The 18197-nt window shown below is 45.4% G+C and overlaps 1 protein-coding gene across 3 annotated transcripts in view; it reads right to left on the reverse strand.

Annotated features, from left to right (window-relative positions):
- Positions 1-16975, reverse strand: part of LOC123771183 (endoplasmic reticulum aminopeptidase 1) — a 62427-nt gene extending 45452 nt beyond the window's left edge. The window contains exons 1-3 of one of the 3 annotated variants that reach the window (XM_045763635.2): positions 16691-16975; positions 14243-14566; positions 12864-13460 (exon numbers count right to left, since the gene is read on the reverse strand). In XM_045763635.2, the coding sequence (XP_045619591.1) occupies positions 12864-12954 (91 nt within the window). In that variant the 5' untranslated portion in view covers positions 12955-13460; positions 14243-14566; positions 16691-16975. Of the gene's footprint in view, positions 1-185; positions 219-11372; positions 11606-12863; positions 13461-14242; positions 14567-16690 lie in introns of those variants that run through there. The other 2 variants (XM_069324361.1, XM_045763643.2) reach the window with 2 other exon arrangements.
- Between the last annotated feature and the right edge of the window lie 1222 nt (positions 16976-18197).

The following is an 18197-nucleotide window of genomic DNA, read 5'->3' on the forward strand; positions in this document are numbered from 1 at the left end:
TGAGTCCTATGGTGGCATCAGTGGCTAATTATGGAAAAAAACAAAGGAGGAACAGAATTTTTCATGCTTTAGTACTTTACTGGGCATTTTATGATCAAATGTTATGCAGATTTGGGGATATTTTATTAGGTATGGTTATAATAAAGAGAACTAAGTTTAATAACCTTGTATTGAGATAAACTTACCCTTACTTGAACTATCAGGATACTATGCAGTCACTTTCAATAAAAAAAAGGATTAAATGAAAATGAAATAGTGAACAAGACCAAGAAATTGCTTATTTGCTATATGGCTTGAACATTACATTGATAAATTTTGAAACCAAAATGTTTACTGTGAACCATAGTAGGGATATGAGCACAAGCTTGTTGTCACTCAATGTAGGTCACGGTCGTCATCCCCCTGTAGGTCACGGTCGTCACCCCCCTGTAGGTCACGGTCGTCACCCCCCTGTAGGTCACGTTCGTCACCCCCCTGTAGGTCACGTTCGTCACCCCCCCGTAGGTCACGTTCGTCACCCCCCTGTAGGTCACAGTCGTCACCCCCCCACCCCGTATGTCGTGGTCGTCACCTCCCCCTGTGGGTCACGGTCGTCACCCCCCTGTAGATCACGGTCGCAACCCCCCCCGTAGGTCACGGTCGTCACCCCCCCCCCCCTGTAGGTCACGGTCGTCACCCCCCCGTAGGTCACGGTCGTCGCCCCCCCCCCTTGAGGTCACGGTCGTCACGCCCCCTGTAGGTTAAAATTGTCACCCCTTGTAGGTCACAGTTGTCACCCCCTGTAGGTCACAGTTGTCACCCCCTGTAGGTCACAGTCGTCACCCCCTGTAGGTCACGGTCGTCACCCCCTGTAGGTCACAGCCGTCACCCCCCTGTAGGTCACGACCGCCATGCCCTGTAAGTCACAGCCGTCACAACCTGTAGGTCATGGCCGTCACACCCTGTAGGTCACAAGTTCACCACAAGCTCCAGATGTCTTACTCTACACTGTACAACTGTCAGTACAGTATCAGTGGTGGAGGTCATGGCACATACATATTACAATGAACACAGCAATAGGTACAGAGTATGCCATACACAAACAGCAACTGCTGTATGCTTCATCTTAACTACTAACCTTAGGGGCACTTATTCTACCCATTACATTCTAATAATAAGGAAGCTGCATAAAACTACTGCATCTTCTTTCATGTTATGCAAAAAATAACGTTAGTTATCAGACATGAAGATAGGTACGTCATGGCCAAAATCGTCAAATTTTGGTACAAATTACCTACTTAAAATTATCTGTAAGATTCAGGACCTGCCCGAAATGCTGTGCGTGTTAGTGGCTTTGCAAGAGTGTAAAATCATCAATGCTATGTACTCTCAAACCCAATGTACTGTCTTGTATAAATAAAAAAATAAAAAATAAACCTAATACATGTATATCATGGAACAAAATGTCACCACTTTTATTTCATATTTGTGGCTTGGACTATTTGCTACAGCAAATAATGGCATGAGGAAGGGCCAACATTCAACAGATTAGTGATCAGCCACTGGCTGTAATTTTAATAATATCCTAAATGGGAAAAAAAAAAAAACATTTTTATAGTAATAACTCACTGCACCTTGACTTGTCTGGCAACTCTCATCAAAGATCTCTATGCTGTAGAAACTAATTTAACTCTTGACCTCTTCAACATCACAAACACTAATGATATCCTCCGATTACTTGTTTCACTATAAACGTCCCGCATGCCACTCCTGTACAAACACTCATACAGGTACAGGCAATAATATTAGGAAATCACAACTGACTTTTCAAAATATGATAACAATAATCAAGAGCAATTTTTTTTTCTGTAGGGAATGCAAGTTTAATAATACAAATTCTGCAAGATCTCGGTAATTTGGATTCCAGTACCCTGAATATCTGAGTAATCCGAATTAATTCACGTTCGAATTTTTAACCTTTTTTTTTTTTTACCTTTATCCCAAATAGATATTCAGTTTAAAATGTTATACCGAACAACCAATTATCCTAAAAATGATAGTACTTATAGCAACTATTTGGCCAAATGTACCAATATGTACTGTTGGACTCCACAAAATGTTTATGTTTTGTATTACAATATTAATTTTGTAAAGGCCAAGTAAAAAGCTAAACCCAAATGTAAACATTCTTGGGCATAGTACAGCTTGTACAGTACATGTACTGCTATACTATGTAGTACTTGTACTTGTACTAGTACTTGTACATGTACTGCTATACTAGGCCTACGATTACTTGGACAGCGTTAGACAAGTTTTAGGTTCTTTAGTTGCGGTTCCAGTTTTCTAGAATGCCATTTGGGCTACAGTAATTAAATAATATAAAATATCAACTTTTGGGGGGTTCAACAGTAATTATTTTAAAGTTTGACCATATAGTTACTATAAGTACAGTACTATCACATCAGGAGGATGGGCTGTACCAAGAGAAACCCGAGTAAATTTGAGTTCAAATCACTGACTTCTGAACTCTAACAGAAATTTGTGTTGCTAAGATTTGTGCAGAACAAAAACCCGAATAAATTGCAATGTTAATGTTTGGACTTTCCTGGTAAAAAAATTTGCTAACTCAAATGGGGGTGGACCCCATATAAACCAAATTACAGAGCACAGACTGTAATATAAAAACCAAGGCAGCAGATTATGGAAAGCTCAACTGTAACTCCAAAAAATATTTAGACTCAAAAGGAACACTCGGAAAGCAAAATTTCCGATTCTAAAAATCAGGAAATTCTACATGGGATTGAGCAACTGTTGGCAGAAAAATGCAGTTCTAACAATAAGATACAGTATAGGTCTCTGCTCCATCATATGCCCATGACTTAATGTGTGGCAAGTACGTAATCTCTCGCCAGACATTTCCCCACTTCCTCTTACGGTGGCAGGAGGAAGTTCACAGGAATAGGTCACTTATTATAGTACATGTACTGTACATAATTTGTTATTAGTAATAGGCAACCATCTTTCTCTCTAATGGCCGGTGGTTGCATCATGAATGACAGGGTTGAAATCCAAGTAGAAAATTAATTTCAGAGAGATTGGATATGTACGAATGGCTTCTTTAGCAGTGGCGTCTGTGAGGGTCGTTAATTAAGAAGCAACACCAATGTGGATGGTAACAACTAGTACAGTTGGGTTTGTTCTCAACTCACAATCTGGAATCTTGGGTTCAAATCTTGGGTGGGACAGAAATGGTCGAGCACGTTTCCTTTCACCTAATACTTCCGTTCACCTAGCAGTAAACACAGTATGTACTTGGGAGATAATCAACTGTTGTGGGACTGCATTCTGGAGAAAGCCAGTAGTTCAACCTTGGAAGAACCTCGATATAGGTGTACCATATACAGTACAGTACTGTATATATATATACTGTATATATATATAAACACAGGTTGCCTGTCCCCGACAAAACTAATTAAAATTTGACCGATATCTGCTAAAGATGAGAAAAAGCCAGCTTCGGATTTTGATCACTATGGAATATATTGGGTTATAAAAAAAAAAAAAAAAGACACAAAGGCTATGAAAACACTGATAGTCAATCACAATAACAAACGAATGTTCTGCATGAAAAGCAACTGCCAGTATCTTAAGGGCCAATTAAAATAAGGCAATTTTACCAATTAAAATTGGTAACCTGTACTGCAATAATCAATGACATCAGTGTTTAAGCCATCACACACAAGCTGATTACTATCACATGGGGTAAAAAGGACAAAAATTCAAGAGGGGGGAACTAAAGTCAAAATCATGTGGCCAGATGTCTGGGCCAGGGCAGCATGCAGAGATCAATACTATACAAACAGATGGTGCCGGTACATAATATTATACAGTGTAACCTCAAAAATCTGCACCACCAAAATAAATGAAATATCTAAATAAAGCCCAATTTTGCTCTCAGATCACACACAAAACTTGGATTTAGTGTGATGCTGAGAGAGAGAGAGAGAGAGCGAGGTGTGCGTGTGTTTCAGGGTGAGTATGTGGGTAGTGGGGTAAAGAAAAAAAAAAACAGAATGACAGACGCTCCACTTGGGCACATGTCCTGCAAGATAATCAGATACATGCAACAGTTACAATGGTGTTGCAACTTTTGTTTTTGTTTTTAAGAAACATAGGTATACACACACAGCAGTATACTGCTACCTTATTATATATATGAAGGGTTACAGAGTATAGATCAAGAGCTAGCTATGAGTTTATCTAATATCCCCCATCTCACAAAATGGTTAGTCATACTCAAAATAAGGAGAAAACATGAGATGTGAGACTAGTCTACTACCCTTCACTAGCAAACTTTGGGTAGAGCACAAGAATATCGGACAATATTTGAGAGTATGAAGTAGTTGCAGAGCGTGAACTCTCTCATACCCTTTGGTCATAAATCACTGAGAACAGGGCATTCACATATAATAATAATAATAATACTGTAATAATAATACAATTATAATTATTATTACTATTATTATTATTATTATTATTATTATTATTATTATTATTATTATTATTATTATTATTATTATTAAGTGTTGGAGAGTATTCACCTAGTTGTGATTGCAGGGGTTGAGCTCTGCTCTTTCAGTCCGCCTCTCAGCTGTCAATCAATTAACTGTTACTAACCACTAAATAATTCCACCCCCCCCCCCACACACACACACATCCAGGAAGCAGCCCATAGCAGCGTGTATCCTAGCTCTTGTTCATATATTTACAACTGAATGCTCACTGGTGGGCAATTCATTACCTGCAGCCACCTGCCATAAGTATCCATATCCCATCCTAAATCTGGCAATTACAATGTCACCTGTTCCCCGAAGCCTACATCAAGAGGATAACATCAGCGGCATATGACAGGTTGGCCAACATAAGAACAGCCTTTAGAAACTTGTGTAAGGTATCATTCAGAACCTTGTGTACTACATATGTCAGACCAATCTTGGAGTATGCAGCTCCAGCGTGGAGTCCATATCTTGTCAAGCATAAAACTAAATTGGAGAAGGTTCAGAAGTATGCCACCAGACTAGTGCCCGATCTGAGGGGCATGAGCTACGAGGAAAGACTACGGGAATTAAACCTCACGTCGCTGGAAGACAGGAGAGTTGGGAGGGGGGAGACATGATCACCACATTCAAGATTCTCAAAGGAATTGATAGGGTAGACAAAGACAGTTTATTTAACACAAGGGGCATATGCACTAGGGGACACAGGTGGAAAGTGAGTGCCCAAATGAGCCAGACATTAGAAAGAATTTTGTTAGTGTCAGAGTGCAGTACAGTAGTTAATAAATGGAATGCATTAGGAAGTGATGTGGTGGAGGCAGACTCCATACACATCACTTCCAAGTGTAGGTATGATAGAGCCCAATAGGCTCAGGAACCTGTACACCTGTTGATTGACGGTCGAGAGGCGGAACCAAAGAGCCAAAGCTCAACCCCCGCAAGCACAACTAGGCGAATACAATTAAAGTGAGTACTGTCTAATGGATGTTTTGTACTGTTTCTGCATATAGTTGTTGGTTCTAAACATATAAATCTTTATTCTAGTCCATTATGCCTTTAGTGTCGGCGATTACACCTCTATTAGCCCTCATTTCCTGAAATACTGTAGTAAGATTGAAATACCCAAGTCTAGTTCAATTTAGGGCTAATCACATGCAGTTTTAGCTGCCTTCTCTGTATTATCATGCTGGACAACAATTATGAGAGATGACATCCATACAAATGAGACTGAAAATTTTGTTCCATATATCAATGTTCAGGCGATGAGTCACAATAACGTGGCTAAAGTATGTTGACCAGACCACACACTAGAAGGTGAAGGGACGACGACGTTTCGGTCCGTCCTGGACCATTCTCAAGTCGATTGTGAGAATGGTCCAGGACGGACCGAAACGTCGTCGTCCCTTCACCTTCTAGTGTGTGGTCTGGTCAATATATCAATGTTGTTTATAATGTAAATTAAAACAGTGTAACAGACACATATATGTTGTTTCTCTTGCCTTCAAAGAAGTATTTACGTTAGTGGGTTTAATCTAGAAAGTCTCTTGGCAAAAGCACTTCTCGATGTTTCTTGTATACCGAGGATGGCCAGTGATGAACTGTTCATTTATTGGTAGGCAGTTTGTTTCTGAACATTTTCACATCTGTCTTAACATAATATTCCTAGCAGGATGTCTCTATGTAATACATAAACACAATATCTATAAAAGAAGAGTATGTTTGTCCGAGGTTGGAGGCCTGATGCTTGCGCCTCTAAGTAGGATTGGCTTTCTACAACCGACAATTCATGGTCTGAAATGGGAATTTAGTTTTTCAGAGTTTTCCAGCAGATTTACACCTGTTCATCACACACACACAATGTATGGATAATGTTACTGGGAGGGATGGAGAGAGAGAACAGGAAGAACACAATAGACAGAACAGGAGGGAGAGGGAATGGGAAAGAGGGAGGGAGAACAGAAAGGAGAGAACCGGAGGGAGAACTTAGTCTTGTGCTTTGGTTTTGCTTTTTATATAGGCATAGATAGACTTTCGATCTTCCTTTGTTTTAAGCAAGGTTTCTTTCATAGTTTCTTTTGACAAATCTGATTTCTTGGGTGGTTAAATTTAAGGCCCCTTCTGTATATCTCATAATCCATCCTATCCTCCTGTCTAGGTAGTACTTATAGTAACGATGAGGACCATCGTACATATACTGACGTAAAAAGCAATTAGAAAGGAGAAATTGGTGCTACTGTATTTATATGAACAAAGTGGAAAAGTTTTTGTAATGATGTTGCAAAGAAAAATTAACCTAACCTAACCTTCATAGGCCTAATACACGCTATTTGAGGTCTAGTATAGTACATGTATGTGCTGCAGCACTAGGCCCAGGAATATTTAAGTTTGGTTTTCAGCTTTATTTTTTCGAACTCTATAAAGTGAATACTGTAGTACAAAATTATTCTGATTGTCCATTTTGTCTCTGTATGATGGTCCACATAGTTAAAAAAGTACCATTTAAACAGAACGATGGGGTGCATAATCTATGTTGTTCTTTGCAGTTTGATATCTGCTCCAGAGTTTAAGCTTGGTTATTAATTTTGTTTATATATACAGTACTCTTTCTTTTCTTTCTCTTACTTGGCACATATTTTTGAACAAGTTCAGTAATGACATTTTGTAAGTTTTCCCTACGATACTTCCGTACCTTGATCTTCTATTGAAATTGAAATTGAAATAAGTTTATTGAGGTAAAATACACACAACGGGATGAGGTAGCTCAAGCTATTCTCACCCCATTTTGATCTTCTATTAGTTTCCTTCAAGAAGGTGTTTTGCAATTCCTCTCTCATTCCTTCTCGAGGGTAGTCTAGAAAGTCATCAACCAAGATTTTTATTAGGGTTTCTATTTTTGAGGTCCATCTTACATATTGTGATCACACAGAGGGAAGATTCTCCCCCTACCTGTATTTGATTCATAATGTTCACTTCTGACGTTAATGCAAGACCTAGAATGTTGTTACCTCAAGTGGGCTTAAGCTATGTGAGGAAAAAAAATTAGTGTGTCCCGTACCAGGTCAAGAAAGTGTTCTGCTTGAAATGTCAGAATCATCCAGTCTTTTGTCTCCCTCCATTATAAGAGCCTGGGTTTCTGCTGCTGCAATGATCACATTGTGCAGATCAGGCCAAATACTGACCTTTCCCAGGATGAAGGGAAGGGAACTATCAGGGGGAAAGCAAAAAGCCATTACGACTATATAGCACTTGGAAGGAGTCAGGATAAGGATTTGGGACGGGGGAAAAGAATGGTGCCCAATCACTTGGACAGTCAGGGATTAAACGCCGACCTGTATGACGTGAGACCGTCGCTCTACCGTCCACCCCAAGTGGCCCAGGATGCAACCCATAACAGTTGCCAAACAACTGGCAACCTATTTGCAACTAGGTGAACAGATGCAATAGGTGAAAGGAAACTAGTCCAACTATCTGTCCCTACCCAGGGATGGAACTTGGAACCCTTGGTTGTGGGCCAAGGATATGGCATTTAGCCGGCTTACTCTCCAAAGCATCTCTTATTTTGAATTTGGACGAAAATCCATGTTGTTTTACCATAATATTGCTGCTAGTGGATATTAAGGATAAACTGAACAACAATAAGTCAAAATTATATTTTTAACAACTTTGTTGGCTGTTATACACATTTAATGCTGAACAAAGATAATATGCATTTAAGAGGCACTTGGACAGGTTCTTGGAAAAAAGTGCCAGACCAATCACGCTGCAGTAGATATGTGGGCCTGCAGGCCACTCCAAGCAACAGCCTGTTGGACCAAGTTATCACAAGTCAAGCCTGGCCTCAGGCCGGGCTCAGGAAAAAGAACACCCAAAACCCTCTCCAAGCATGCTCCAGGTAAATCATGTTTATTATAAAGAAGACTAATAATATATCATTAAAAACTCACTACCAGTATGTATAATATATATATATACCTTACTGTATTGTGTCTAAATATACAAATATTTAATACGCATAAAATAAGTCGCATTAACAAGGTTGGAAACAAATAACCCAAATCACACACACATGACATTAAAGTCGTAACTTCCAGGATGGACCAAAACATCACCACTTTCCTTTCACATGTGTGGATTGGGTTGTCTTAACATAATTTTGGCTGAAACAAAGAGAGTTAAATTAGCCAATTCGAAATCCAGAACAATAGTCCAGACATTCGAGGTTACACTGTAATATCATATATAGAACAGGAGTATGCTGACTGATATACTGTGTAGTGGGCAGGTTACATGGGCCCAATGGGGGCCAAAGGAAGCTGGACCAGAGAGTTTGGTCAGGGGGGTAAATGGGGCCCGGTGGGTGGGGCCCGGTGGGTGGGGCCCGGTGGGTGGGGCCCGGTGGGTGGGGCCCAGTGGGTGGGGCCAGGGGGATGAGGGTGGAATCAGTGGTGGGGCGATTGGACCAGTAGTGGCAGTGGGGAACCGGACCAGTAGTGGGGGTGGGGAACCGGACCAGTAGTGGGGGTGGGGAACCGGACCAGTAGTGGGGGTGGGGAACCGGACCAGTAGTGGGGGTGGGGAACCGGACCAGTAGTGGGGGTGGGGAACCGGACCAGTAGTGGCGGTGGGGAACCGGACCAGTAGTGGGGGTGGGGAACCGGACCAGTAGTGGGGGTGGGGAACCGGACCAGTAGTGGCGGTGGGGAACCGGACCAGTAGTGGGGGTAGAGAACCGGACCAGTAGTGGGGGTGGGGAACCGGACCAGTAGTGGCGGTGGGGAACCGGACCAGTAGTGGGGGTGGGGAACCGGACCAGTAGTGGCGGTGGGGAACCGGACCAGTAGTGGCGGTGGGGAACCGGACCAGTAGTGGCGGTGGGGAACCGCACCAGTAGTGGGGGTGGGGAACTGGACCAGTAGTGGCGGTGGGGAACTGGACCAGTAGTGGGGGTGGGGAACCAGACCAGTAGTGGGGGTGGGGAACTGGACCAGTAGTGACGGCAGGGAACCGGACCAGTAGTGGCGGTGGGGAACTGGACCAGTAGTGACGGCAGGGAACCGGACCAGTAGTGGCGGTGGGGAACTGGACCAGTAGTGGGGGTGGGGAACCAGACCAGTAGTGGGGGTGGGGAACTGGACCAGTAGTGACGGCAGGGAACCGGACCAGTAGTGGCGGTGGGGAACCGCACCAGTAGTGGGGGTGGGGAACTGGACCAGTAGTGGCGGTGGGGAACCGGACCAGTAGTGGCGGTGGGGAACTGGACCAGTAGTGGGGGTGGGGAACCAGACCAGTAGTGGGGGTGGGGAACTGGACCAGTAGTGACGGCAGGGAACCGGACCAGTAGTGGCGGTGGGGAACCGGACCAGTAGTGGGGGTGGGGAACTGGACCAGTAGTGACGGCGGAGAACCGGACCAGTAGTGACGGCGGAGAACCGGACCAGTAGTGACGGCGGGGAACCGGACCAGTAGTGACGGCGGGGAACCGGACCAGTAGTGACGGCGGGGAACCGGACCAGTAGTGACGGCGGGGAACCGGACCAGTAGTGACGGCGGGGAACCGGACCAGTAGTGACGGCGGGGAACCGGACCAGTAGTGACGGCGGGGAACCGGACCAGTGACGACAGCGGCCAACTGGACCCAGTGACGACAGCGGGCAACTGGACCAGTGACGACAGCGGCCAACTGGACCAGTGACGACAGCGGCCAACTGGACCAGTGACGACAGCGGCCAACTGGACCAGTGACGACAGCGGCCAACTGGACCAGTGACGACAGCGGCCAACTGGACCAGTGACGACAGCGGCCAACTGGACCAGTGACGACAGCGGCCAACTGGACCAGTGACGACAGCGGCCAACTGGACCAGTGACGACAGCGGCCAACTGGACCAGTGACGACAGCGGCCAACTGGACCAGTGACGACAGCGGCCAACTGGACCAGTGACGACAGCGGCCAACTGGACCAGTGACGACAGCGGCCAACTGGACCAGTGACGACAGCGGCCAACTGGACCAGTGACGACAGCGGCCAACTGGACCAGTGACGACAGCGGCCAACTGGACCAGTGACGACAGCGGCCAACTGGACCAGTGACGACAGCGGCCAACTGGACCAGTGACGACAGCGGCCAACTGGACCAGTGACGACAGCGGCCAACTGGACCAGTGACGACAGCGGCCAACTGGACCAGTGACGACAGCGGCCAACTGGACCAGTGACGACAGCGGCCAACTGGACCAGTGACGACAGCGGCCAACTGGACCAGTGACGACAGCGGCCAACTGGACCAGTGACGACAGCGGCCAACTGGACCAGTGACGACAGCGGCCAACTGGACCAGTGACGACAGCGGCCAACTGGACCAGTGACGACAGCGGCCAACTGGACCAGTGACGACAGCGGCCAACTGGACCAGTGACGACAGCGGCCAACTGGACCAGTGACGACAGCGGCCAACTGGACCAGTGACGACAGCGGCCAACTGGACCAGTGACGACAGCGGCCAACTGGACCAGTGACGACAGCGGCCAACTGGACCAGTGACGACAGCGGCCAACTGGACCAGTGACGACAGCGGCCAGCTGGACCAGTGACGACAGCGGCCAACTGGACCAGTGATGAAGATGGGGCAGAGAGCTACACTAGAGGGAGAGGGGCTAGACCACAGGGGGCAGGGGACGGGGCAGGATGCAGGTACAGAGAAGAGGGGGGCAGCGGCAGGGTACTGGTCCAGAGGAAGGGAGGGTGGGTAGGGAGTAGACTGGGCCAAAGTGGCCAGGGACTTGAACCAAAGAGGCCCAAGGGAGCTGGACCAGAAGAATTAAGGAACTGGTCTCACCTGTGAGGAAGGCAATATCGTCCACATCATGGTCGCTCATGGTGCTATCTCGAGAAAAGGCAGCGCCCCTGGGGCCGGGCCCTCCTAGCCTCAGCTGCACGCTAATCTTGTCACACGCTGGGGGCTACTGAAGCAGGACCACCATAGCGCCGGGGCAGCAGGAAGGCCGCCTCTGACACTCCTAGCAGACGATGCTGCTCCTCCCAGGGTAAACACACCGCTGGCGCCATCTGTGGGACGATGACTCCAGGCCACCCCCCAGCACCTGGAGCTGGGGGGATCACCGCCTCCCAAGAATCATATCGGGATTTGCCGTAAGCATCCCATCGAGGTGTGCTATAAGGATCCCATCGGGATGTGCCATAGGGATCCCATCGGGATGTGCCATAGGGATCCCATCGGGATGTGTCATAAGGATCCCATCAGATGTGCCATAAGGATCCCATCGGGATGTGCCCTAGTGATCCGATGAGGATCTCATCAGATGTGCCATAGAGATTCCACTCTACGTTCAAGATGCTCCATAATGGTTCCACTGTACGTTCAGAATATGCCATAATGAGCTGAACTTTCTCCCAGGCAGCTATGTCCTTCTGAAGATGCTGCTATATTATTATTATTAAAATATGTAGTAGATATAATAAAAGAAAAATAGATCGTAAGTCAGCACATTAATCAAGCGACGGTTAGAAAGGCGGGTTCCAAGAGCTAATAGCCCCAACCCTGCAAGCACAAATAGTTAATACACACCAACCATCCACGACTATCATCTATAGATATCGAAAATCTAAATCTGCTATTAGGACAATATCCAACTCTGGCCCCAGACATCACTCGGTACCCCTACTCAAATCTCTGAATATGTTGGACATTAAGTCACTGTACATTCTCTCATGTGTATTATACTTATATAAAACGCTGAACTGTAATGCCAATCCTGACCTCAAAAGCTTCATTGAAGGTTGTAACAGAACCCATGAGCACCACACCAGAAACAAATACAGTTTTGATAGTCCAAAAGTACGACTTAAACTAGAAATGCTCTACAAATCAAGGGACCCAGAATGTGGAATGACCTTCCCCATCATGTTAAAAGACTGTACCCCTCTCAACCAGTGTAGTATAAAAACGAAGCACTACCTAATAAATTCCCTGTAACCTTACCCCTATATTGTCAACCCATGTCTGCTTTTTTAAGCAACGCTGTTTGTCGACCTAATTGTATTTGTGTTGCTTTTTCAGCCATGTTCCCCCCTTTTATATTTTTACTTGTTCTCAACACATTTTATACTTTAAACTCAATTAGTATTAAGTTATAGTCTTTAATGTTTTTCCTGCCCGAAACGCTTTGCGTAATAGTGGCTTTAGGCATTGTATGTACTAGCTCTATCTATAAATCTATCAATTTTTGTAAAATCTCTTGTATGTATGTACCTTACCTGAATAAACATTTATTATTTATTATTATTATTAAAAACAAAAACCATTTACCTTGTGGTTCCTCTTCATCCTTCAAGGTGTTGTAGTTAGTAAGAGGAGGATCGGCCTTGGTCAGCTCGGAGAGGCGTGTCGACTCCGCCATGGTAGCTTTGATTAACCCTGTCTCAGTTCCTTGTCTGTACTGTAAAGTCACGCCCTCTGCTCTCAGCTCCAAGACACGCCTTCAGCTCCAAGGCACGCCCTTGGCTCTTAGCTCCAAGGCACGCCCTTGGCTCTTAGCTCCAAGGCACGCCCTTGGCTCTTAGCTCCAAGGCACGCCCTTGGCTCTTAGCTCCAAGGCACGCCCTCGGCTCTCAGCTCCAGGTGACACCTTTTAAGTCCCGGCTTCAATTGTCAGTGTTGGCCTTGCCCGCCGAGTTGTGGCTCTGGTGCCAAGGGCCGTACTGATCCCGTCACTACATTCATCAAGTCGTAAATTTACTTGTTAAAAGGTCAAGACTCGACTATCAAGTTCCAGACTCGCTTAACGAGTTCCAGGATCATGTACCAAGTTCCAGGCTCACTTATCAAGGCACAGCCGTCAAGTGCCCGGCATTGATGTCATTCCCAAAGTGCCCGGCGACGAAGTCATTCACCTTATCTCAGGATCTGAAAGAAAATGCAAATTACCCAGAGTGTCAACTTTCATAATTTAGAATTTGCACGTTTGTTTGCAAGATTTAAAACTTACATTCAGCTTTGGTTCACGGTGATCATTCTAGGAGGAAGAGTTCTAAACTGTCTTCAGAGAGGACATATCCTGGAGGTAATCACATCAAAACCAGTATGTAATTAGTGCACTTCTCTACACCCTATTCATGGTTATGTTTTTTGTTAGGTTTGGTTACGTTAATAAGGTGTATTATTCTCAATATGTAGTATGTAAAATATGAAATTCGAAAATTATTTGGGTAATCCCTAGATTCTCATGTACGGACCAACACAATTCTTCAGAACGTTTCAAAGAAAATGAGTTAAGCATAGATTTTTAATATTTTAAACTATTTATAACACAAGAAAGTTATATCTTGAGAATATTATTTGTTTAGGACGAAGGTTCACTTACCAGATTACATGTAGATTCTTACTGGAACCGTAATATGCTTTCACACCACCACATATATCTATATAAATATCCAGATGTTTATAAACAGCATGGCTGACCGGCCATCAGAGTCACTTTACCCTGAGAATGTGCACACCAGACAAGCGTGACTGACTAGCCTACGTGGCTTGCTTCACCAGTGGGTCATATGACAAGGCTTCCCTCAACAGGTGGTCAGAACAAGTCATGCTTTACCCCCGAGGAAGTGTGCAAACACACTAGCTGGTCCCATTCACAAGTGACATGCGACTTCCTTCAACTTGTATTACTTAAGACCATCACTTACTGGGTGAGCAGCAGCAGCAGCGTGTGAGGTGTTCTGTCACACGGGGACGACTGCGAGAATTGGGGCGTCCTCTGGCGTCCTCGCCTCTCCTCTCCTCTCCAAGCGCCCCACACCATTAACACTTCTGGCCAGTTTGTCATGAGACATTCCCAAAAATGTACAAAACGAATGTTTTAGTTTATCATTTTGTAGCAGTGAAAAGTGCTTAAGATAGCAACATTTGGCAATTGCGTCACATCTGGCACAGCTGTGGCACACGTGTTGTAGGGGCAGGAGAGTGCCATCACACCTGGCATGTTTCGTCGAGTATCCCATGCTCCACACCTGTTAATATTAATCTTTGAGAAGCCTGCAAATGGCAACACCTGTGGTTGCCATGGTATGTTTTATATTAATTCAGTGTTGGAGGGACAGGAAGCCAGCGTGTATTCACACATGTTAGGCTTTTATGGAGGTGCCCCCCCCCCTCCCCAAATCAGGGTCGAATTACTGACCCCGCCCGGTATGCAACCCCACAACAAACTGACTGACTGACTCACGAGTACCTACTTACTGTTAGGTGAACAGAGGCATTAGGTGATAGGAAATGTGCCTAACAATTTCTGTCCCGCCTGGGGATTCGAAGCCAGAATTCTTGATTGTGCTTAGACAACGAAGCCGACTGTACTACCGGGACCCTCCGTTACCGGAAGCCACACAACTAATCTCGTTAACAAATGAATGAACTTTGGCGCTAATATATCGTCTCTTATAGCGGATAAATAAGGGACAGAGGGGGGGGGGGACTGACATGAAGAGGGCAAGAAGGGATACTTTTGGAAATGTAATAGAGATGGGTTACGTAGGATTAACAACCCCCTTCATTATCTGCACATTAGCTAATGAGAGTATGGAGCAAGTATATTATACTTGCTACAGGAGTTTGAAGAGGATAGCCGTATTGAAAGACGTTCCTTATTTAATGACGAGTCGATGTAGTGTGACGATCCAGACCAAAGAGACTACGCGTCCTCCGACGGGTTGTGCCGTTTGATCAATTCGGAAAATTCGAGGAATTCTAGTGTTCTAGGACTCCACATCCAGGCTATAAAGAACTCTAGAGAACGGGGGGTGGGGGGTGACAGGTGTTTGAGCATTATTTTCACCAGCCCGCCTGAAGCCTTCATGCAGAGAGAATAGGCTCGGGTCCAATGATCGTTTTAACAAAGAAATGAGTATAGTGCCATGACGGTGAGGTCGAGACTCATGACAGTGAGGCCGAGACTCATGACAAGGCTGCACACATTCGAATGCAGCCTTTATAGGCGGTAGCCTATGATTAGGGGCATTATATCTCATCATCATCATATCTTACAGTCTCCGTGGTGTAGTGGTAAGACGCTCGCCTGGCGTTCCGCGAGCGCTATGTCAAGGGTTCGTATCCTGGCCGGGGAGGATTTACTGGGCGCAAATCCTTAACTGTAGCCTCTGTTTAACTCAACAGTAAAATGTGTACTTGGTTGTAACAACGATTCTTCGCGGTAGGGGATCATATTCCAGGGACCTGCCCGAAACGCTACGCGTACTAGTGGCTCTACAAGAATGTAACAACTCTTGTATATATCTCAAAAAAAAAATATTTCCCAAGTGATGAGAACACTCTCCCAGATTAATTAAAAAAAAAATTGGCCAACCTATGTCCTGCTCAAAACTAAAACCAAAAAGTACCAAATTTCATCGTCAGTTTCCTACCGTGTGCTTCAAATTCACACTATCTTTTACTACTCACTTCCGCAATATTAGTACTTCATACTAAGTACTTAATCTTTACCAGTGTATGCACCTCTGTCAGTTTATATTGTCGATATAAAACCTTGCTACAATGTACTTTATCAATGTGTTACAATTGATATGTTTGTCCTGCACACCGCCCCCCATCCAGTGGGCAGCGGTGGATAGGTTACAGTGCCCCCCATCCACTGGGCAGCGGTGGATAGGTTACAGTGCCCCCCATCCACTGGGCAGCGGTGGATAGGTTACAGTGCCCCCCATCCACTGGGCAGCGGTGGATAGGTTACAGTGCCCCCATCCACTGGGCAGCGGTGGATAGGTTACACCGCCCCCATTCAGTGGGCAGCGGTGGATAGGTTACACCGCCCCCCATCCAGTGGGCAGCGGTGGATAGGTTACACCGCCCCCCATCTAGTGGGCAGCGGTGGATAGGTTACAGTGCCCCCCATCCAATGGGCAGCGGTGGATAGGTTACAGTGCCCCCCATCCAGTGGGCAGCGGTGGATAGGTTACAGTGCCCCCCATCCAGTGGGCAGCGGTGGATAGGTTTTCAAGTGTGGGGCCTCACTCCCCCTGATCGTCCCTCACTTACCTGACACCTCAACTGTCCCGAGGACCTGAGTAGGTTAGGTGCGCCGGGGGCACCGTCCCAAGGTTTTACTAAGACGGGGCTATTACCTGGAGAAGTTGCATTTGCCAGACAGGTCCAGGGGTGCTGCATCTCGGAGCCCCGCGAGTGGCATGTCTACATAGGACTGGGTAGTTTAACCCGACGTCGCTGGAGTATGTGTTCCTGGACTGTCATCTGCCACATGGGGGGGGGAGTCCTGGGAGCACTGTGTAAGGGGGGAACCTGTGGGCACTTCACCGTGAGGTCTAGGGAGCACTGTGTTATCACCGAGTATAGGAGCACTTCACTGTAAAGTGCCAGGGGAGCTGTGTCGGGTGTGGATCGCCGGCGCTCGGTGTTTACACCTTACTTGGGGATCACTCCGTGTGGTGGCGTTCAGGTTCTCCTCCTGCGCATCAGGTTCAGGTTTTCCAGGAATGGCATCGTTACACACTCTCGCGTCTCATTAGATAGGGGAGGCTAGCAGGAAAACTGTTTCGCCTACGACTGACAGCCTTGGACGAGATCCCCACAAAAGTAACAAACTATGCCTATTGTTCCAGTAACAATTACCTATTTCAGAGTCCCAATCAAAATTGATATTAGCAACAGCAGCATCAATAAAGTTGCTTATAGAAGTTTCATTGTGCAGCCTAATGCTTATCTTCGTTGTATCTAGAAGTGGTTTATTAATGTTGGTTAGAAGAAATGTTAGGTAATGGTCTGTGGTCCTATCAGTGATTATTCCTGAGGTAAGTGGAGAGGTTATGTTAGTCCAGATGTGGTCACGAATAGAGGCAGTCGTTTCAGTAATTCTATACATGAAGATATTAGCATTATATTCGTACAATTTGGATCTATATTAGAAGTTTTATTATATTATGAATTACTTACAAATAAGTAACTACGTATCGAAAGAAGGCACCAAGGAATTATTTAGAAGGATATTTATTATACCATAAATTATGATTATTAATTATATTGTAGTTTATCCAAACTTCTAAATAAAGAAAACAAAAAAATAGGACGGACAAGTAAGCGACCAACACCATCACCAGTGTTGCCAAATTAGATTAAAAGTAGCGAATTGGGCTACTTTTGGCAGCTCTGTGCTCCGATTTTTTTTTTTTTTTTGCTACATGCTACTTTTTGCCTAATTTGAACATCAGTTGGGCTAATTTGGGCTACCAGTGTTAATAATGTTAGTGACATTATTTATGCATTTATAATATAATGTGTGTAAATCACAGCTGCGTCCAACTGCCTGGTTGACCAGACCACGAAAGGTGGCCTGGTCAGAGACCGGGCCCTGGGGGACGTTGATCCTTGGAACCTTTGTAAGAAAAAGTAGCCACAGAGTAAGGTAATCCTCCCAGGGGCGATAGATTTCCTCACCTTAGTTGCCATTACAGGTCCCTAGCCCAGTCGTGGAGGAGGAAGGGTGCATCTTGGATCGCTCTTGAAAGTTGTGAACTTGTGAACCAGTGACTTTGATGGAGGATGAACAAGACGATTCCAGGACTGTTCACGTAGCAATGACCAAGAGAAATAAACGGAAATCTGTGTGCAGAAACT

The sequence above is a fragment of the Procambarus clarkii genome, chromosome 14 (assembly GCF_040958095.1).
Source record: "Procambarus clarkii isolate CNS0578487 chromosome 14, FALCON_Pclarkii_2.0, whole genome shotgun sequence".
Lineage (NCBI taxonomy): Eukaryota > Metazoa > Arthropoda > Malacostraca > Decapoda > Cambaridae > Procambarus > Procambarus clarkii.